Source organism: Ovis canadensis, chromosome 19 (genome assembly GCF_042477335.2).
Source record: "Ovis canadensis isolate MfBH-ARS-UI-01 breed Bighorn chromosome 19, ARS-UI_OviCan_v2, whole genome shotgun sequence".
NCBI lineage: Eukaryota > Metazoa > Chordata > Mammalia > Artiodactyla > Bovidae > Ovis > Ovis canadensis.
Window position 1 is genome coordinate 19,714,390 of NC_091263.1, and position 22,885 is coordinate 19,737,274.

Below are 22,885 nucleotides of genomic sequence, written 5' to 3' on the forward strand. Positions count from 1 at the left end.
ACTTGTCCCTACCTGTGTAAACATTTATAATAAGGTTCAGTTTAAATGCAGTCTGTGATTTTCCTAACAGCAGGCCGATGGCTGGTAGGCCTGGCCACCTATGTCCAGGGGCACCATACCCCTGTCCTTACACCTTAAGTTTGTCCCTGCTGAGTTCTTCATTCTGTATAGTATAAATCCTCCCTGAACAGAATTTAAATTCTGGCTGCACATTAGAATTATCTAAGGAGTATTAGATGCCTCAACCAAACCCCTAAAAGTTTGACTTCTTTGCCCTAGGTTTAGGCCCTGGCATCAGGATTGTTTTGAAAGATCCCCAGATGGTTCTCATGGGGAACCCAGAGTGAGAAACACAGGGTTTAGCCTAACCCAGCTGGGCTACAAATGGAGAATTTGACCAAGGGATTTACTTGGTCTCCCAGCAAAGAAGTACCATTTTTTAGGTTCAAAATCTCACATCTTCTGACTTTAAATCCAGTGTAACCGATAAGAGCAAGGTTTTGTTATAGAGCTGAAGGAGAATCTGAATCCCTTTACTTCCGGAAATTTATCTCCAAAGTGGGGTAAATATAGGCCCATGTCACTCTAGCGGTGGTGAAAAGTCAAGGCCAAAGGAGGCGGAACGCTGTGGATTGGGTTGGAGATGGATGACTTTTCCAAAGGAGGAAACGGTTGACCGCCAGGGTCAGACTTGTGAACCTGCTTCAAGGACGTGGCAAGCTGGGAAGACGCCTGACTCTGATGTGTGCCCGCCGACCACACCGAGGTCGTTTTCCAGCTCCCTGACCGTAGCCAAGGTAGGCCCCAGCCTGCTGTGGACACCAGGCCTCCTTGGAGAAGCTGTTCTCCTGGTCCCAGTCACCCTCCGAGCTGCTGGCAGGGGCACTGAACTTTCTGTGGGGCCAGGGCAGGCCTCCTAGGTGGTGATCCCTTGGCACAGCCAGGAGATCTTGGGGGAAGGTACAAAGGCCTGGGGTGAGGGAAGCAGAAGAAAGGAACATATCAAAGGGTTTCTGATAAGGGCTTTTTGAGCAGGAAGTTAATCAGATTATGAGGGCCTTCGGTGCCAGGCCAGGTCCTTTAGGCTTAATTGTTGTTGTTGTTGTTTAATCACTCAGGTTGGACTCTTTTGAGACCTCATGGGCTGTAGCCTGCAAAGCTCCTCTGTCCATGAGATTTGCCAGGCAGGTGGGTTACCATGCCCTTTTCCAGGGGATCTTCCCTACCCAGGGATCAAACCCATATAGGCAGTTGGATTCTTTTACTGCTGAGCCACTGGGGAAACTCTTTGGCCTAATTGGTGACTGGCAGATTATAAGTAGGGGCATGTCATCCTCAAACCATTGCAAGACCAGGAGGGTGTGATGTTCAGGTAGTCGACTCCTTCCTTCCTTTCCTGCCACGCGTGTGCGATGAGCAGAAGGCAGGGGAGCCCATCACAACCTCCCTGCACGTCAAGTTAGCTCCTGGACCCTTGTTTCTGATCCCATGGTGAAATATATGTCTTATGGCTTTACATACATATTTTTTAATTTAATTGAAGTATAGTTGTTTTACAATTTTGTGTTAATTTCTGCTGCACAACAGAATGATTCAGTTATACACACACATATATATACATACATATACATATTCTTTTCCATTATGGGTTAATCACAGGATAGTGGCCCTGAGCTAGGTGGCACTAGTGGTAAAGAACCCGCCTGCCAAAGCAGGAAACATAGAGATGCGGGTTTGATCCCTGGGTGGGGAAGAGCCCCTGGAGGAGGGCATGGCAATCCCCTCCAGTATTCTTGCCTGGAGAATCCCGTGGACAGAGGAGCCTGGCGGGCAACAGTCCATAGGGTCAGAAAGAGTGGGTCACGACTGAAGTGACTCAGCACGCACGCACCTTCCGCAGGGCCTTGTTGTTTATCCATCCTCTGTATACTAGTTTGCCTCTGCTCATCACAGACTCCCAATCCTTCTCTCCCCCAAACACTTCATAATTTTTTAAAACAGTATTTTCTTCATGGCACCTCCAAAGATATATAGCGAAGCTCTTAAGAGGCCCAGAACCTTTAGTATCCCCATTTACCCTTGGTGGCTCAGGCTGTAAAGAATCCGCCTGCAGTGAGGGGGACTTGGTTTCATTCCCTGGGTTGGGAAGGTCCCCTGGAGAAGGGAATGGCAACCATCCAGTATTCTTGCCTGGGAAATCCCATGGACAGAGGAGCCTGGTGGGCTACAGTCCATGGGGTCACAAAGAGTTAGACATAACTGAGTGACTAACGCTTACCTTAGTTTCCACATAGACCTCACATCACTCACAGCCTGCTGACTCCTCTGAAATACAGTGTGAAAAAAACAAGGGCACAGATTCATTCATTCCAAGGGAGCACTTTCTTTTACCAGGCCTCACTCATATTTTCCTGGCATGTCTGCACCACAGGTGCCTCAGATGTATGCTTCATACTTTTAGAAGTCTAAAGAATGTAGCATTTCAATTAAGGAGTGCCTCAGCGGAATCCTTTTCTTCTACCTACTGCCATTTGAATGCCTGCGCCCAGGGAGGTTGGGTTGATTGGACAACATAGATAAACCTCTGCAAGGAATTCATTAGGTGGTGAAGGATGCCAGTAGCCCAGAAACGTGGTATCCAGGGAGCTTTCTGTTTCATAATCTTCATGACGTCATGAAGACAGATCGTGTGGGCATCTTGGTAAGCAGCGCTGCTCCGTGGAGCTTTCTGCAGTGGTGACCTTACCTTGTATCTGTGCTTGCTGTCTTCTGTGATAACCATTAGCTACAAACAGATGGCTTGAAGTGTAGCAGCTGCAGCTAAGGAACTGAATTATAAATATTATTTTATTTCAGTTAAATGGGTGTATCCACATGTACATAGAGCTACCCACATGGCTACCATAATGGACAGGACAATTAGTGCCTTCAAATTCCCCTTCTCCTCAAGTCATCCAGTGAGGGTAATCAGGTCGTTTCTTAGCGGGACGGACTGAATTATTTGCATCTCTCCATTCCTGTCTTTTGGAATTAGTTAGAGGCTGTCTCTTTCCTGGATCCATGATATCTTAACGTCTATGGAAATACTCATCAGCAGTAACACTTGAATCATAGTACTTTGCTGTAAGAGGATGCAGCCAGCCCTCTTATTATCTGTGTGTGGGGTTGTTTGTTTGTTTTAATCTTTAAAGGACTGGACAAACAGTATCGTCTTGTAGGAGAAGAATATGCATAATGTCTCTGCCCAGGGAAAGGTAGAGACTGTAAAATATTCCTCCTGGGAAACCGGGTAAAGAAAAGTTAAAGAGGCAGGTAGAAATCTCAGGGAGAAAACTTTTCCTGAAGGAGTGCTTTTCATTGGGTTCCTCTTCCTTCAAAAGACTCCAGGGTAAGAAACTTCCTGAGAGCACTGGAATTTTCCCTTGTGAATAAATACTCCCTGCTTTGGTCACCTCTCGGCTATGTTCTTCTGGGAGCTCACCCTTCTTTGGCGTGCTGTGACTTATACCCTTGTAAAGGCTGAAAAAAAAAAAAAGGCTAGTATTTTTCCTGAAATGTTCATTTCCTTGCTGTAGGCTTATGTGGGCTTTGAGTGGAAATGTGATCTGTGTGCCTCCCTCTGCATTTGGTCTCAGCCATTGAGATGGGGTTTAATAAGAACAGTTTGATGCCTTAGGAGTCAGACGGGCCTCGCTTTGTGCACAGAGTGTTGTTTTAGACAGAGGGACTTGTATCTTGAGAGTGGCGCCAGCTGGCGTGAGTCCTCCCAGGCAGCAGCCTGTTGCAAATCTGGCTCAGTCCACGTTTTCTCACTTCTGGAACCTTCTGTGGCTGCCACTCACAGCTTGTGGGTTTACTCTGGAACTCTAGCCCCTGTCCCCAACTGTCTTCTGTCCTTCCCTCAGCTGTAATACTGCACACGGGCAGTCATTTAATACAAACTGAATACAAATCACATTTCTTATGAAGTCAAGATGGAGCTTTAATTTCCAAGGACATCTTAGCCAGTCAGCACGTCTCTTCTGGGGAGCAACTTTTCCGTTCTGTCTTACTTCCCTTTCCATGTCCTGTGGAGCCTTTGGTTTCAGAGCTCCTTGGAAGATGAGAAACCCAGGTCTTTGGGGATTTCTTTGTATCAGTGTTGTCCAGTAGACCCTTCTTCTGTAATGAAAAATGCTCTAAATCTATCCTGGCCAAATGCAACTACCAAGCCTTTTGAAAATGGCTATTGCTGCTCGAAACTGGAGATTTGATTCTATTTCACTTTAGTTAATTTAAATTGAAATGTCAGCTCTCTTTGACTTCTTTTTTAAAATTTTATTGAAATATGGTTGATGTATAATGTGTTGATTTCTGCTGTACAGCCAAGTGACTCAGTCATACTTGTCTATACATTCTTTTCCATTCTGGTTTATCACAGGATGTTGAATACAGTTAGCTCCCTGTGCCATACAGTAGCCCTTGTTGTTTATCCTTCTTTGACTTCTGAACTGACTTCTTTATATTATGGCTAGTGTTGACCAACCAGATCTCGAGCTTTTCCTTTTCTCTGCACTCTGCCCTGACTGTTCATACCTCCATGTCTGGGTCCAATACATCTTTTTGTCTCTATTGTCCTGTTTCCTCTGTGAGTATATTTTTATTCCTGCTCCAGAAAATGTGTATTAATTTTTTACAAGTAAGGAGAACTTATCAGGAGGGTAGAAGGCTTCTCTTGGAACCTAAGGAAGGCATATGAAACTTGCCTTTGAGAACTCAGGGCAATGGAAAACCCCAGGGGCCTACTGCGCGCCAGGCAGTGTTGGCAGTCCGGAGCACAAAGTCCACGCGTACCAGTGAGCAGACGGGGCTCTGCTGCTCTGTCAGGGATGGTGAGCTCAGGGTGCAGGAAGAGAGCGATGACTGGCATGTCCTTGTGAGCAGAAGGCAGGCGTCTGGAACAAGAACATTTCGGTTGGAGGCAACAGCCAGTTCAGATGCCCTAAAACCAGAGGCCGCATGTCACCTTTCCCCGCGCCCAGCCGCCTGCTGGCTTTCGTATTTACTTCTGTTTACATTTATAGACACGTCTTACATTGTGCTCCATAGAAACGGAGCCAGACTGCGCCAGCACTGGTGTAGGCAAGAAGATCAGACCGAGGTGGTGAGGGGGCTTCCCTTGTAGCTCAGTCAATAGGGAATCTTCCTGCAAGGCAGGAAACCTGGGTTCAGTTCCTGGGTCAGGAAGATCCCCTGGAGAAGGAAATGCAACCCACTCCAGGATTCTTGTCTGGAGAATCCCATAGACAGAGGAGCCTGGCAGGCTCCAGTCCATGGGGCTGCAAGAATCGGACACGACTTAAGACTAAAACCACCACCACCAAGGTGGGGAGAGACCATGAAATGGAGTAGAATGTGCTCTCTCAGTCTCCTAGCAACCGTGCCGGTTTTTACACACCTTGGCCTTTGCTCCAGCACAGGGTACGTTTAAGGAATGAGACTGAGTGCAAATCAAAGACACCAAAGTCAGTTGCATACAGGAGCCTGCAGAAAAACTCTCCTGAAGAGCCTGACTGTAGTCAAGAACTGTAGCTTGACTTCCTAGTCAAGGGTCATTGACAACGTTTTGAAGTTGAAGTTGCATGCGCCACCCTCAGCCCTTGCGGTGAATGTTGCTTCACCACCGCCCGTCATTGGAAGCAGCCCGCTGGATCCCAGTACCTAGTGATCAGATGCACTTCCGGGGCCTTGTGGTTCTCATTGTTCCTGGCTAAAATGACTGTCGGGTGGATAAAGATGTGGCGCACACACACGATGGAATACTGTTCAGCCATAAGAGAACGAAACAGTGCCATTGTAGCCGCATGGATGCAACTAGAGATGGTCACACTAAGGGGAGTCAGGAAGGCAAATGCCGTATGCTGCCACTTACACATGAAATCTGAAATATGGCACAGACGAGCACACCTCTGAGACTCAGACTGTGAGATCAGACTTCGGTTGCCAAGGGGGGGGGGGTGGGGACGGGAGTCTAGACGAGGCAGAGGCAAGCTATTGCATGTAACATGGAAAATCAACAAGACCCTGCTGTGTAGCACAGGGAACTATGGAGAAGAATAGTAACAATTTTATATCTCTGGATAACTGAATCGCTTTGCTTTGCAGCAGAAATTATCACAATGTTGTAAATCAACTATACTTAAATAAAATAATTTTTAAACGTAAAATGACTATTGGGACCTATCTTGACCCTCCTGCGACCTGTTGGCAAAGATCGCCATGTAAATGCTGCTTTCTCTTCTGCCGACTGTGGGGCTCTCGGGACTTGCGGGGGTGGGGGTGGGGCTTTTAACGTCTCACTTGCTGGGAGATATCACGGTGTGGCTCACAGCTACTTACCTGCCCAGAGCCTTTCACACTGTTTACTGTAAGTAACAGTAAGGTCCTGGCAGTCGCGAAGGGCAGAGACCCGCCTCACCTTCTCATCGAGCTGCGCCTTGAGAAAACAAGCCAAGCTGCCCAGTTTAAGGGCAGATTCTCATTTTGTTTCAAATTCCCTGCTTGAACTTAACAATGCTTGAAACTTGTTTCTTTTCTGTTTCACTTCCTCTGCTTGAAGGACGCGAGGAGGGGGGTTTCAAAATGGGTGGCGTTATCTTAGAAGCCAAAGTGAGCCTGAGCATGCTTTTTCCTCCTCCGATGCCAGCAAGCCAAGGTTTGTTTGGCTGCTCTTAATCCAGTAAAGGTGCCCCACTCCCCCTTCCCTCGCCCGTGGCCAAGTTCTTCTAGAACTGGGTCCCTGTTCACATAACACTGAGACTCAGAGTGCTCTTTACTTTCATTTCCTTAAAATTGACTGTAGTTTCTTTTCCTTAATTTGCATTTTGGAGAGAATCAGCCTTAAACAGATGGCATGGTAGTAGGAGCTTGATTTTGAATTTTGGCCTTTAACTCAGCCAAGACTTATGGAGCCCCTGATACATGGTCCACCTGGGCTGAGGCTGTCTGTCCTGGAATAAGACAGGTGACATTCCTGCCCTCATGAAGTTGCCAGCCTCAGCTAGGTACTTAAACACTTACCTCATCTGTAAAGTGAGAACCGTCACATCAGTCTTTCATAACTACATGTCACACAGAATCAAGGCATTGAGCAAGCAAAAGGGTCTTTTTGTGGAACCATTCCTGTTGTTATTACTTATCATTCAAGCTGAGCTGGGGAAATAGACCTGGAATAAACTGTTAACAGTAAAAGTCTCTGTTCTAAATTGGAATTTCCTCCTCATCCCCCATAGTTAGTGGAAAGGCCTGTCTACGGACTGAGTGGAAAGTGATCCTGTCCCCTGACAGCATTTTCCTTCTTTCCAACCTCGTGATGCACGGGTGGCACTCTGGTTTTGCTCTTAGAAGCCCGGGTCAGCTGCCTGATCAGGTGTGTGTCTGCGCGTGAAGGGGGGATGCGGTCCTTCAGCAGTGTGCTGAGAAGTGGCCCACAGCGGATTTCTCCATCTGCAGAGAACACGCAGCAAAGCGATAGTCCGGACGCCGTTTCTCTCGTGAATGGAAACATGGCGTCTCATGCCATTTAAGTAGGGCTGCCAGGTCAATGCTGGGACATGTTTGAATTATTCAGCTTTCATGACTTTGGGGGTGGAACTGTGAATGTTTTCCAGAATGAAAAGGACTTGAGACATCATTGTGCTCAGCACAGTCTTTGACTGGTCCGAGGATGAGCTGTGGAAACTGGCTGGGAGCCTGGAGCCCTGTCGTGGTCTTCTAGAGCCTTCCCAACTCCCTGCCTGGCTGGCTCTCCAGTGCGATTCGGGGAGCAGTAGCCCCTCGTGAATTTTCACGTGATGAAATGGCCTCAAGGAAAAGAGGTTAAGGAATAGTGCTTTCCATATATCCAAATGGCATGGAGCCCCTCTTAGCCAGACACTTAAAAATCTAGTCAAGTTGTTGTCTGTGTCCTCCAGTTTTCTGTCCGCCGTGAACCTGTGTCCCGGTTCTGTTTGCTTGAGAAGGAGAGCCAGCCGTAACCGTATTTCAGCATGTTAGAATTCCAGAATCTTAAAGTGCCTCCTTGCCTCCCCATCTCTGAATGTTGAAATTCACTAATTTTATCAGCATGTTGCCAGATAACACACTAGGTGTCTCAGTGCCAAAGCAGACCAGCTCTGGCTTGTTGAATGTTTTGCAAAGGTCAGCAGAGGATTAGAAAACTTGACCTTCAGCTTACTACCTATTTGCCAGATCTAAGCTGGTTATAGACAGTATTTTAAAACCACATTATTTGTTTCTAGAAGGATTGTTAAAAGACCCTAAGCACTCTTGGAAACCTTTTGGTAACAATGATTGTTTCCATTCTATCTCTGAAAGCTTTGGGAGCATCACAGTAACAAAAGTTGTTATCTTTTGTTTTGTCTATTCCCTCAGATGTCCTGAAAGATTTCTTGGAAGTCATCAGCCTGCCGCATCCAGTTGGTAACTGGGAATAGATTTGCCAGACTCTTGGTTATCTTTGTCGCTGGCATGCCTTTCCTATAATTTTCGTAACGGAGAGAGAGCATTGCCTGCCCTGTTCCTTTTCTCACCAGAGAGTCCTTGTGTGGCTCTTACATGTATGTCAAGCCTGTTTTCTCTCCATCTTGACCCTGAAAAGTACCATTTCATAGATCAAGAAACGGAGGTTCTCAGAAGTTAAGTGGCTGACCCCCAAACCTGAACTCACACTCGCGTTTTTGTCTTGAAAAGTCTTGGACTTTACCAGCCTGCCCTTATTATAAGTGAAGTAATTGCAGGGAACCAAAGCTGTCTTCTAAGAAGCTTACCGCTCCCCCACCCTCTACCTTCCCAACTCCCTCTGGCTGCATTCAGGGTCTTTGCCTTCGGCTGGAATGAGCATACACCTCTGCTCTTAGACCTCTGTAGCAGGAATCTCTGTTTATTGTTCATAGCAAGAAAGATGAGGGCCTACATATGACCTGTGGCTTTGTCTCTCCTTGACTGTCTCTCATTGACCTTCCATAAGTTATTCACCTTTGACCCTGAACTTCCCCATCTATAAAGTGATGATGAGACAAGTCCACGGCATTTGTGATGAGTAAATGAACTAATCACCACAGCGCTTAGCACTGGGCTATGCATTTGGCTTGCCTCCAGTAAATGGTGATAATAGAATTAATAGTATTAGTTCGCATAGATCTGACTTCTGAAACAGAATATGTTCCTTCTCCTTGAACTGCAATGTGAGTATCCAGAGTAGAGAAGCAAATGCATATTGGGAAATATCCATCCTAGAGAGTTCATCACAAATTTTTACATTCCTGTGAAACCTCTAGTAATGGAAGAGAGAATTGAATGGACATGATAAACACTCACTAATGGAAAACATTTAGATGGCTGCAGGGTGGGGCCAGGAGGCTGGAGACGCAGAGCAGCAGCTGGGAGGAGGCACGGGTACAGATGCTTTGCACCACCTCGAGAGTGCCGACCCTTCCCTCCAGACAGCGGTTATCAAGAGGGGAGGTGGCCCATTGTTGCCCCATCTTTTTATTTTCTCAAATTCAGTTAGAAATCCAGCTTTTCCTGTAACATCTCCTCATTTTTAGACTTGGTTCACATTTGAAACAGAACTTAAGCCGTGTCTGGGGGCCGTCCCCACCTCCCACCCGACGTGGTGATCTCGGCTGTGGCATCTCCCAGCCTGGGCCAGCCCCAGGCTCCCTCGTCGCCAGAAAGCCAGCCTCTTGAACCAGACTCACCATCTAAAGGAGTGGCTCTCTCCTGACTGCAGCAGCATTTCCGGCCCTTTTTCAGATCACAAATATGGGAATTATCTGCTTTGACTGATATTTTCACATACTTCATAAAACTGTAGTTGAAAAACCTTTCCAGCACTGGGCACGCACTAGGACAGGACCCTGAAGCACATTTTGAAAGAGAGGTAGGGAAAAACCGCCACAGAAATTTGGAAATGAAAAGCCGGATCTCACAGGAAACTGATACTCAGACCAGATTCCTTGCTTAGTTGAAGCAAACAGCTTAACCTAAATACTAATTTTTCTGATTGTCAGAAAGTTGCTACCTTTTAAAAAATCCTTTCCTACTGGGATTTTGTATTAGTTCTGGCATTTTGCTTTCAGTTGCCTCGGCATTGTGAGTTAAAGTATTGTTTAATTCATAAATAAATAACTTAATGGAAAAGCATATCTTTGGGTAGACGATTTCAAAGTTCTGTTGGCAAAAATCATTTTGTGCATGCTTTTCATTTCCTGTCAGATCATAAACATCTTGCAGAAAGAACCATGCTCTATTCTGTCCAGCCTTTCCATAAAAGGTTAATATGAAGGCTCTTCCAGGGCAGATAAATAATGCATGTTTGTTTATGTTGGCTAATTTTTCTGCTAAGTAATAAATGATTTTAGCTGAATTGGAATGTGATAACACTCCATAAATCCTGTGCTCACTATCTTGCCTCCATCAGACTATTTACCATGTTGTTTTGACTGTCACTAAGAGAGGTAATCATCTTTTATTTTCAATAATCTCTGTGTTATTTTCCTTGTTGCTACAGCCCATCGTCAAGTCACATTACCTGAAGGAGACTTGTTTTCTCCGTTACTGTTACTTTCTGTAACGGGCCGACTTTAATGCCCTTCCTAGCAGGATGGTTACAATTTTGACGGTCTGTGAAATGACGCCACAGTCTGCTCCTCACTCGGTGAATGACCCCGTGTGTGTTGATGTGGATTCATTTTTTGTCAGGTTGTTCCCTCTCCCTCAGCCCCAGTGCCTGCATGCTGTTGGGTTTTGGCTCATTTCAAAAATTCTACAGTTAGGATTTATGCGCTGCAGATAAACGCGCTGTTAAAAATCAGCTTTCTCAGTGATGAACTGAAATTGGCAAGCTTGGATGGTGGTTTTCGTTGCAGACTGCTCACCTCTGCCCAGCCTTCTCGGAAGTGTTTCATCCATGAGATCTCTGTTAAAGTTGAGAGGCCTAAAAGTGTTGCAGCTCTCTGAGCAGGCAGAAGTGCCTGTATTTTGAAATACTGCCTCTGGCAACAAGACAGATATTTCCATCTGCAAGAGTCATTTTAAATGTTTGCGTTTTGTCACCTGATATGTGACCTGATTCTGGGACATATATCAGGAAAAAAAAAAAAGCAAATTCAGCAGCTTGTTTGAGAACTCAAACTGTACTCCATTCCTCAGTGATCCGAGAAGTTCAGGGATAAGCAGAGAACAGAGCCTGCCTGCTTGGGAGTTATTTGGAGTTCGTGGGGCTGTTGCTGCTGCTGCTGCTGCTGCTGCTGCTGCTGCTGCTGCTGCTGCTGCTGCTAAGTCGCTTCAGTCGTGTCCGACTCTGTGCGACCCCAGAGACAGCAGCCCACCAGGTTCCCCCGTCCCTGGGATTCTCCAGGCAAGAACACTGGAGTGGGTTGCCATTTCCTTCTCCAATGCATGAGAGTGAAAAGTGAAAGTGAAGTCGCTCAGTTGTGCCTGACTCTTAGTGACCCCATGGACTGCAGCCCACCAGGCTCCTCCATCCATTGGATTTTCCAGGCAAGAGTACTGGAGTGGGGTGCCATCGCCTTCCCCGTTCGTGCGGCTGGGGAGTATAAAATAGGGAAGAAGCAGGTGAAATTCTTACTCAGCTGTTTTATGTTTGTCAGCCTATTCAGCTCTAGCTTGTTTTAAATATATATTATTAGTTTTATATGTATATAACTCCTTTAATAGTTCCTTGCAAATCAAAATTTAAAAATCCTAGTTCAAAGGCACAATCAAGTTTTCAATTTAAAGTACTCTATGGAATTAATCCCTTTGACACATCCCATAATTCCTTAATTTGCTTGTTTGGGGAATACAAATTTATGTTTATGTGGCGTAAAGCCATCCATAGATCCATAGTGAAGTGTTAAACTCATGAGCCAAAAAGGCTAAAAAAGAAAAAAAAAAGAAATCCTCAAAGCTAAGTTCCCTCAGTTGAACAAGTCAGAGGGTGGGGAATTACACACACACACACACACACACACACACACCACACACACACACACCCCACCACCTTCCAGGGCTTCAGAGTTAGCTCCATGAAAGTGACATCAGACTGGAGTTTTATTAAGAGGGCAGAGGGCCTGCAACTGCCCAGATTCAGGGGTTTATTCACCAGCTCTTGATTTTTAAGGGTTTAAACCAGGCTTGAGTTTCTCCAGTTCACTGTTAGAGTGTTGTCGTTGTTCAGCCACTCAGGCACGTCCGACTCTTGCGACCCCGTGGACTGCAGAGCGCCAGGCTTCCCTGTCCTTCACTGTCTCCCAGAGTTTGCTCAGACTCCTGTGCACTGAGTCAGTGATGCTGTTTAGCCATCTCACCCGCTGTCGCCCCCTTCTCCTTATGCTTTCAGTCTTTCCCAGCATCAGAGTGTTTTCCAGTGAGTTGGCTCTTCACACCAGGTGGCCAAAGTGTTAAAGCTTCAGCTTCAGCAACAGTCCTGCTAATGAGAATAGGATAGTCTCATAATAGACTAGGTAGACAAAATCAGATTCTGTTGTTGCCTGTTGTGCGCCTGCTGGGACGTTTTTTATGCCTCCTCACTCTCCTCGCCTTTTGTAAATGTAGTTTTGGTCAAGCCATGCTATGAGCTGTGTAAACCTCGGACATCCCTGTGGCTCTCCTTCTCTCCATCTGTCAAAACAACAATTGTTGTTGAATAATTCTCTGTCTCCAGAGATCCTGCCCCTGGATTGTCTGGATTCCCCGTTCTGCTCAGCCTCTTGTGGTCTACGCTCTGCTCCCAGGGAAAGTGCCTTTCTGTCCTCTCATGCCTCTGAAAACCACCCATCCTTTAAGAATAAGCTCCTCCATGAATCTGGCTATCCCTGTATCAGCTTTCTGTCCTTTTCTGACCTCTTGCTTGCACAGAAAGCAAGTTGGTTACATCTGACAGCATTGCCTCTCTATCTAGTACGTAAGCCACAGGAGGGCAGGGACCCACCTAATGTTTGTTTTAAGTCTCTTTCTGTGTGGAAACGATTTCAGAGACCTGATGAACCCCGGTTGTTGACCATGTAGTCGGCAGCTTCAATGTGGAAAAATAGGTGTCTTTTCTTCCTAGGCTTTTAACTGCTAGGAATGATCCATCTCCTTGCCTCTTCAGATAGATTTTAGAGTATGGATTAGGTCATGCTTGGAGGGTCCTTAAGGAGTATTATTGCAAAAAAGTATTTGCATGAGAAACATGGATGCCTTCAGGCCAGTGTCTCTGAGTCTTTCCTGTGCAGACTCTGGCCTCCCAGGTACCCTTGGGGTGGTTTTTCCAGACCAGCTCCTGGTGCCGAGACCTTGGGGCACTGCCGTTGGAGAAAAGCCCCTCCTCTCCTGCTTTCAGTATGCTTATCATTACTTAAGGGATGAGGGTTAAAATACAATTTTAAAACTTGTAAAGAAGGTACCGCCTTGTGTTAGAAGTTCCGAGTATGCAGCAGATGTTCAGAGAAGGAAAATCTTTCGCAACTATCTTTGGCTTAATTATGAGGTGTCTTTTTGGTGTATTTATTTACTTATTTATGGCAACTGGCCAAAGGCTTTGACTGACTGGGGAATGTCTCTCTTTCATTATGAATGTGAAGGGTCCTGTGCGGTTGTTTGGTGCTTCCTTCTGGGCTAGAGAATGCATGTAACAGGCCCGTAGACTGGTCCCGCTGGTCTCAAGGGCCCTGGGTGTCTGTTGCCTGCATCGCAGACCATGGCGGCTGGCTGCCAGATGGTAGCCTCCGTGTCTGACTCTGAAATGCCAACTGCAATTGAAAACCTTCTTGCTGAGAACAAGTCTTTCCATTCCGGGACCATATGGTGATCAGAGCCTCTGGGCCCACGACCGTTTATGGGGCCAGGCTCAAGAGAAGAGCAGATGAGAAGAACTGTCATAGGAGAGCATGGCTGGAAAAATGGTGAGGAATTGGTATTCAATTTTGCTAGATCCAGAATGAGTGGAGACAGGGGACTCATGGCCAGCCACAGACTGGGTTCTCCACAAGACTGCCCGAAGAGTGACCGGGCAGCTTCAGCGTCAGCTGAGAACGGGGCCAGCGCCTACCTGAGAGGAGGGGCGGTACCTGTGAGTGCTTGGTGCGTGCTGGTTGGTGCTTGGTGGGGGCTCCAGTGCTGGTTCTCTAATCAAAGAGGAGCCCGGCGCTTGCTGTGAAGGTAGAGGATTGACAGCTACCATCAGCTGACCTTCCGAAAAGTAGATCACCCTCAGCAACGTGACTGGGCATCCTCCAGTCAGTTGGGAGGCCTTACATACAAGCAAGAATTGAGGTTTCCTGGAGAAGGAATTCTGCCTGAAAACTGCAATACTGGTTCCTGCCCGAATCTCCAGCTTGCCGGCCTGCTAGAAATTCCAGACTGGCCATCCCCACCGTTGCTTGAACCAGTACACGTAGTAAACACGCCCGGGTGGGTTTAGCGTGTTCCCAGGGGATTTGTGTGCTTATTAATGTCGGAGGAACACTGCCCTGAGTCATGGTAGTTCTGCTTGCCAGCTGCCTTGGATTATTCTTTGAGATGCTGCGCTTGGTTCTATCAGTTTTAATAATCCTTGCTGTGAAATTTATAGCACAAGGCAAGACATCCACAGGTGTTTGTAGAATAAGTGAATTTCTAAGTGCCCTCAAAACATGCTGTAAAATGACAGTAGATAGATGCAGGAATTCAAAGCTACCCAAATGCATTTCTGCCCAAATGTTTGGGCTTATTTCTGGAATTTTGAGACTTTACCTAATAGTTCAGCTAATGGTAGACACCATTCCCAAAGGTATGAAGTCACAGTTTGTACACAAAATCCTCAATATTTTTATGGAATAATCTAACCCTTATTAGGCTGCTCCTCTTTGACCTTCAAAGACAACAGCACTGTTCTAGAAACAGACACAGCTAAGTGTTTACTTTGTTCATATTCTCAAGACCTGGCAGCAAGGTCTCCAGGCAGCAAGTTTGGGGAAAACGTGCTCTAAAATGAGGAAGGCGATGTGATCGAGACTGAAGGTCTTGCCGTGACTCACGGGTCTGTGTGAAAAGAAGTGACATGTGACGTCCATGTGACCGTCATATGCTGAAGGGAGGCCGCCTTCGCTCACTTCCCTTGCTGGGTGGCTTTCTAGGTGAGAGATCTTCTCATTCTGGAGAATGCTGCATGCTGGTTCAGTGTGTCCAGCTCTTTGTGACCCCATGGACTGTAGCCTACCAGGCTTCTCTGCTTGGGGCTCTCCAGGCAAGAGTACTGGAGTGGGTTGCCGTTCTTTTCCCATGGACTGGAATGCACAGAGGCAGTCGCATGTGGAGTGAATGACCATGTCCCCTTGCCCCCCGCCCCTTCCCCCCGCTGCTCTTGCTTCCCATTCTAATTAGCCTTGAACTATCCAGCAGGTTCTCTGGAGTGGGCCTAGGTTTCTTCACTTGGGACCACGGCCCTTCAGGGAATAGTGAAGCGATGAACCAACGTTTGCAGGCATTTCTCTCTACCCCCTCGCTCCAGAGTGAGAGCAGAAATCTTTTATCAAGATGAGGTGACCCCCAACAAAGATGTAAAGAGCACTGCATCCTTGCACTTACCTCTCTGCCCCACCAGGGCTCCTGTTCACAGAGGACAGTGCTGGCTTTGAGCAGAGGTTGGAAGTTACTTGCTGGCGGAATGCTCCAGGTCCGGAGCCTCCTGGTCAGCTAGTAGGGAGTGGCTGGTAGGGCTGGGGGCATGGCAGAGACTTTGCCCTGTGTCAAGGCTTTCAAACTGAAAAAGAAAAAACACTGCCAAGCTAGAAAGTCCATTCACCTTAGCAGTGGTAGCTTTTACTGTAACAAAGGGAAAAATGGGGCCTCCTTGCGGTAACTTAGGCGGCTCTGTGATAACTGAAAGGGAAAGTGAAGTCGCTCAGTCGTGTCCGACTCTTTTCGACCCCATGGACTATAGCCCACCGGGCTCCTCCATCCATGGGATTCTCCAAGCAAGAGTACTGGAGTGGGGTTCCATATCCTTCTCCAGGTGATCTTCCCGACCCAGGGATCGAACCCAGGTCTCCTGCATAGTAGGCAGACGCTTTACCAGCTGAGCCACCAGGGAACTGAACACCTTGACAAACAGGTGAGGCACAAACAAGCTGCCTCCCTCCACGGGCCTGTGCCTCCAAGCGGGGGGTCAGATTGTCCTTTTGCCTCTCCCCAGAATGCACCTCTCGCGTTTGGCCTCCCCACTGGGCAGCCAGGCTAGGCAGCGCCCCGAGGCCCGGCCCCCTAACCCTGCAGCCTGCTGGCCCTTCTTTCTCCTCCTCCTCTTCCGTTTTCCACCTCTTCCCTGTGGACTGTTTTGCAGACATCAGGTCTAAAGCACTTCTGCTTGTCCACACATCTGTGGCTGCTGCCGCAGCTTTCGCCGCCAGTCACGTCTGACTGTCTTGCTCTCCCATCACTTCTGACTGTCACTTTTGACACATTTCTTAGCTGTTTGCTAGAAAAAGATTTGCCAGCCCAAGGAAGGGCTCCTTTGGATCAGCAGGTGGCGGTGTGCTGATCATGTGGCGTGGGTGCGTGCTTTTGTCCGGCTCTGCCGAGAGGCTGCCCTCGCCGTCACATGCAGAGTGTGTGTGTGTGTGTGTGTGTGCGCGTGTGTGTGTTGTGGATGGGGAGGGCATTTTTGTGCCACTTTGCTTTGTGCCAGTTATGTCATTTCCAACTAATTCCAGCTCAGCGTCTCAGCCTTGGTTGCATGTGAGAATTGTCTGCGCAGCTTCTAAAAGTCCTGGTGCCCAGGCCACCCTCCAGAATAATTAAATCAGCATGTCTGCGGGGTGGAGTGTTCCATGAATTTGTTAAGCACCCTAAATGATGGATGGATTTCAGCATTGGCCTCAAAGTTGATAACCACTAATAGAGGCTAAAATCCTAAAATGCTGGAAGGCTGAATTCCAAGTCCTGGAGGCTTGATGTTATATTTGAAAGCAACAAAGCTTTCTAACCAGCAAATAGATGTTTGTCTGAAGCTACTCTATTAAAAAAAAAAATCAAACAGAACTACAGCCTGGTTTGTTTTTTTTTTTTTTTCCTTGCCCATGTCTTTTAGGGAAGCCCGAAGGTTAAATTAGCTGTTTCATAAATGGACTCAAATCTAACCAGTGTAGGGAAAAAAAAAAAACAAAAAACGTATATATATGTACGTATTTTTTTTCCCCTGTTGTCTTAGTCCCAAATGGAACACAAGATTCAGAGAACATTGCAGCCTGTATTTTTAGCTAAGTTTAGTTAGAGCTCTTGGTCTGGGAGACATTGAGAATTTCAAAATAGTTTGTTACCTCAAAATACATTTCCTGAAATGGACTTGAGGCCTGAGAGGGATGAATGGGCTTTTTTTTTTATGCTTCTATATTTATTGTACCACAAGAAAGCAAATCTTAAATTTATGTAAGTTTTTATTTTTAGAGACCCAGGAAACAGGTGTTTTGCCCAAGCGACAGAAGGCTGCGTGGCAGAGCGCCGCCGGCAGACTCGAATTCACGGGCAGGGAGCGGCGGGGGAGGGCCTGAAGCTGTGCACCCGGCCTCAGGCCCGAGCATCCTCAGTGCAGGGGCGAGCATCCTCAGTGCAGGGGCGAGCATCCTCAGTGCAGGCCCGAGCATCCTCAGTGCAGGGGCGAGCATCCTCAGTGCAGGGGCGAGCATCCTCAGTGCAGGCCCGAGCATCCTCAGTGCAGGGGCGGACCCGGAGGCCTTGCTCAGGCCTGAGAAGCACCGTCCCGCCTCCTGAGGGCGGGTCTGGTCCTGTGCCCCTGCACCCGGGCGCCCTGTCTTTTCTCGTCCAGCAAGAAGGGCCGTTGAGTTCAGGTTTGTTGAGGATAGCCGGGCTCCATCTCCCGGCTCACACCTTCAGTTACCAGCACTGCCAATGGCAGAGGGTCTCACAGAGGAAGAAGAGGGGCGAGGGTGTCACGCCTCGTCGGCGCCCCTCAGCATGGCGTGTGCTGCAGGGACAGTTTGCCTTCCGCGTGTCACTGGGGAGCGGGAAGGAGTCTCGCGTTTGCTAGCGCACTCTGCCCGGGGGGAGCGGGGAGCGCTCTGTCCCTCCCTGCCTGGTGCAGAGCCAGATGCGTGCCTCTGTTTGCGCCTTCGTGGATTAGCCAGTCACCATCGATCAGTACACGTTTTGGATGGCATCCGTGTGACAGCCTCTCCTCTTGGCCCTGGAGGGGCCGCGTGGAAACAGGCAGAGAAGGCCGCATGGAGCTTGCGTTTGGTGTGGATTGGAAGCCACTGGGTGGTGGAGAATGTGCAGAAGATGAGACGAAGCCCTGTGTTGGTCCCTTGTGGGCTGCCTTAGGGCCACGTGGTGACGTTTAAGAGAGGCCAGGAAGGCGCAAGAGGGCAGGCGAAGGCCAGAGGAAGGGCAGGACCTGAGGCCTGGCTTCTCCCGGGAGAGGCCCTGGTGTCCTTGAGGGGAGTGAGTGAAGAGAGCGGGCAGCCGGTGGTGCTGGGAGGGCGGAGGGCAGAGAGGGGGCAGGCAGCAGAGCCCAGAGCTGGAGCTCGCTGGCACGCACGTGTGTGTTGCGTGTGTGTGTGTGTGTGTGTGTGTGTATGTGTTTGTCTGGGAGACACACTTTTATCAGCTGAGTTGGCTCAGGGCAATAGGGCGAAGTCAGAGCCAGGCTTTTGCCAAGAAGGCCCTGATGCTCTGGTGAGTGTAGGTCAGGAAAGCAGCGGCCCAGTCTGCCCTCTCCCCCAGGGTCTGCTCCGAGCCGGCTGACCCCCTTTGCAGATGTGGCAGCTGCACTCCACGTGACCCCGGGCTGCCCACCGCCCTCGCCGGGCTCCCGTGCCCCCTCTGCGTGCCTCTCTTTTGAACTGCCCTGCCCTGGTCTGTTTTCATCTCCACCCAACCAGCTATACTATAACTCCTTTAAGAGTACGTCCAGCAGCACCCAGTACCATGTGGTAGGCTGACTTGACGTCTGTCTCTGGATTGAGCGCAGAGGTTTTGGTGGAAGGAGTACCTTACGACGGTCACTGACGGAGGCGAGACGTTGGCCCAGCCATCCCCACCCCTCGCTGGCTTCCATCACAGCCTTCTCCTCTGGTGCGGAGGTGTTAGCAGCCTTTCTCCACGTGCCTCGTTCGTGGGCGCGGGTTCATCTGGCATCGCATCGTACTGGGACTCCGTTGGTAGCTGGCCGCCTTGGCTCACCGCGTGGCGCGTCTCTCTTCTCTCCGCAGTTAACAGCGACCTGGTGGTCACCGATCACAGCGGGGCCGTCAAGCTGTCGCAGCTGTGCAAGTTCTGTGACGTGCGGTCGTCCACCTGCGACAACCAGAAGTCCTGCTGGAGCAACTGCAGCATCACGGCCATCTGCGAGAAGCCGGAGGAGGTCTGCGTGGCTGTCTGGTGAGGGTGCCTCTCAGCGCTGCCCCCCCTCCCGACAAGCAGTGGGCGTTCGTGGGGTGTGGAGTCACGCGTCTCGTCTCTTCGGCATCTGTCCCATTCCCCCACTTCAGTCCCTCTCTCTGTTTCGCGGTGTAATTTCTCGAGCTACTCTGTACACTTTCAAATACACACACACCCCTTCCTTGAGTCAAGGAGAGGGATTTGCCGCTTACCAGCCACTTAAGTGACCCCCCCTGGGGACCCTGCAGTGATGCCCAGAGCTCTGTTCTGAGGCAGACTCAGCCCTGTCTCACAGAGATGCATGCTGGGCTGCTGCAAGAGGGGCGCACTTGTCAGAGATGGGGCAGCGACTCAGGGCATCAGGAAATAACCCGTGCCTTAGTCAGAAGCCTGGCTAGCGCAGCACATCACCGCTGGCCAGACTCCGCCTCTTTCTCTGGGAGCAGATTCTTTCCTCCCTCCCTTTCCCTTTTTTTCTTTTTCTTCTTCCCTCCCTCATCCTCTCATTTTTGCTACGTACACACACAAACACGCACACAGTGGGAATCATTCGATCGGCATGTAGTTATTAACATATATTATGAATTGGGGGTATGAGCCAGAGATTAAAAAAGCAGTGATAATTAAGAGAGTCCTCATTTTATTAAAAAAAAAGTATATATTTGTTGATGAAATGTAACATTTTGAAGAATTATATAGATGGTTTCAATGCATCAGCTTTTTTTTTTTAAAGTAAGCTCTATGTCTCCTGGCTGTTAGCAAATGAGAATATCCACCCAATCATCTTTGCCTGCGCCTTTGGGCAGGAGTCTCCGGAGACTTTCTCTGGAACATGTGCCCTCAGCCTGGACAGTAGATCTGAGAGCCTGGCACATTTCCCTACCCACTGGGGCATGAATCAGGTTCTTAAGAGCTAAAGGAAAGTTCACAGCCAAGACCTGTCACAGTGGCTCGCCATTACCTGCCGGCTGCACCGTGTCCAGCTCTGAGCCCTGCTTTTGCAAAAGGGCTTTGACAGAGGTGGTGTTCGAGGAGAGGGACACGTGTGATGGGAGGTCCAGACGCTTGCCAGCCGAGGGCTGGCGGGGGCAGGGAGCCAGGTTAGTCCAGTAAAGAGGACGTGGGCTCTGCGGAGAGAGCGGAAGGGCTCTTGAGTGGGAAATGTAGTAAGTGGTTGTGCGGAAGCCTACAAGGCTGGAGAGATACACAGTTTCTCGAAGGCAATGGACAGACAGACTTGAGCTCAAGGTCAGTTGAGGTGTTCTCTCAGTCATGGTTTCCTGCCCGTGGGGCAGGTGCCCTTCTCTGGAAGCATCAGACCAAGGTCAAGAAGGGGAGAGTGACCACCGGTCAGGTTCAGGGCAGGAAGCTTCAGAGCCCGACCGGGTGACCCCAGGCTCCTCCTCCGTGTCTGTTCTCTGCTCACCCTTGCTTACATAGCTGATGGGGATGAGAACTTAACTTCTGCACCAAAAGCAGACTTTTTCATTAAGGGGGGTTTCCCTACCCCTAGTCCAAGTGCAGGGGGTAGAATGTGAACCGCGCGCTCCTGGCATTGATGCTTTGCTATCTCAGAAGGGGGGCCCCGCTCTGCCCCCTCCGTGTTTCAGATGTAGAGTCAACTGTCTGCAGAAAGACACATCCAGAGGTGAAGAGAGGGGATGCCAGTGTGGGCGTGGGCATGCTCCTGTGGCCCCACCCCTGCAGCACCGGGGCACTCACCCCACACCCTCCAGGGAGGGCCCCTCTCCTGCACTTACCAAGCTGGAGTGGCTCTGCCTCCAGGGACCAGCCCCCAGGACTGGCTGGTGCAGGGGCCTGAATGCTTGACCACATCACCTCCGCTTGGGACGGCTCTGACGGGCCCTCCCAGCCCCCAGCAGCCCAGAGGGCAGCTGAGGCCTCATCGCAAACCCCTTGCCCACTCTCTGCAGCTTTGCTCCCTGAAAGGACGTTTCCCCAAAGCACCTGCGCAGCCTCAGAGTCTGTGTGCCGGGGCCCTCGCACTCAGACACAAGTCTGTGTTAGAAATAGCCGAGCGGGGGAACAGAAGACCGCTCTCTGTGATCTGTCCTAGTCTTCTTTTCATTCATTCATTTGTTGAATTAATGCCAGTTGTGTGCACTCTCACCAAGTGAAATGCTTAAGTCCTTTTCAAGGATAGAAATATTTTGGAACCAATATTAATTTGATGACTGTGGTTCTTTCGTCATGGATATTGACAGTCTCTTCAGCTGCAGGACAAAGAAGTCTGTGTTTATTTCCCTGTATTTTTCCTTTCTGTGCTTCAGTGAATCCAAAATGTTTTGCACAGTGGGCCCTGTCTGCCTGGGGGGCGCTGTTACAGCACCGAGTGGAGGAAGCCCTTAAGGACCTTATGGAGCCTCAGTCTTGTTGGTTTTTTTTTTTTTTTTTTCGTTTTGACGCATGTATATGTGTAGTGAAGGAAGTGAAGTCTCTCAGTCGTGTCCGACCCTTTGCGACCCCATGGACTGTATAGCCTGCCAGCCTCCTCCGTCCATGGGGTTTTGCAGACAAGAAAACTGGAGTGGGCTGCCATTTCCTTCACCAGGGGATCTTCCCGACCCAGGGACTGAACCTGGGCCTCCCGTACTGCAGGCAGTTTCTTTACCATCTGAGCTAACAGGGAAGCCCATACATGTTTGCATATATCCATATATGTATGCCCCCTCTTCTTTAGATTCCTTCTCCATGTAGGTCATTACAGAGTACTGAGTAGAGGCCCTGTGCTATTCAGCGGGTCCTTCTTAGTGTCAGTCACAGACGGTAGTGCGTGTATGCAGTCCCAGGTTACCGCCCCCCGCCCCCGGTAACACGCGTGTGTCTTCCACGTCCGAGACTGTGCTTCTGTTTTGCCTCGGGTACTGAGGTTGAGCCCCCTCCCTGCGGTCCCTGTTCTGCGGTTAGTGGCGGTAGAAGGCGAGGGCTCAGAGAGAACCGGCCCAGGGCTCTGGAGAGGCTTTTCTTCAAGCTCCCAGTTTCTTCCTTGTCCCATCCCAGGGCCTCTGGAAGCTTCGCAGAGGAACGATACCATGCCCTTCCCTGGGAGCCTGGGGGACTCGGCGTGCCTTCATTTTGTTACCAAAGTCAAACGCAGGACCCCCCCCCAATACAGACGAGCACATACCTGTGTGCTCACTCACCTGCGTTCCCCCCGGGAGCCCTTGAGCTCTCTCCACAGCCCACACCCTATGGGGTAAGGAGGGCCTCTGGTTTCACGGCCACTGTTTTCCTCAAGACCTCCCAATAACTTGGGGGTTAAGGAGAGGATTTTTCTAAGTGTGTTTTTCAAAATTACTTTTTAATTTTTATGCGATTTTTAAAGGTCACACTCCACTCAGTGATTAGAAAGTACTCCTATACGCCCATCCTTGCGTGTGCCTTACACCAGCAGTCTGTGCCTCCCACTCCCCCCACCTCCTGACCGATTTGTTCTCTTTGTGAATCTGCTTGTGTTTTG

At 49.1% G+C, this 22,885-nt stretch overlaps 1 protein-coding gene and 1 non-coding gene across 2 annotated transcripts in view; one reads left to right on the forward strand and one right to left on the reverse strand.

Annotated features, from left to right (window-relative positions):
* The window catches only part of TGFBR2 (transforming growth factor beta receptor 2), an 89,357-nt gene that overhangs the window by 17,912 nt on the left and 48,560 nt on the right, over nt 1–22,885 (forward strand). The window contains exon 2 of the mRNA XM_069561226.1: nt 19,236–19,404. Coding sequence (XP_069417327.1) covers nt 19,236–19,404 — 169 coding nt within the window. The remainder of the gene's footprint in view (nt 1–19,235; nt 19,405–22,885) is intronic.
* On the reverse strand, nt 16,028–16,099 carry TRNAS-ACU (transfer RNA serine (anticodon ACU)). Its single transcript has one exon. It is a non-coding gene; the product is annotated as a tRNA-Ser (tRNA).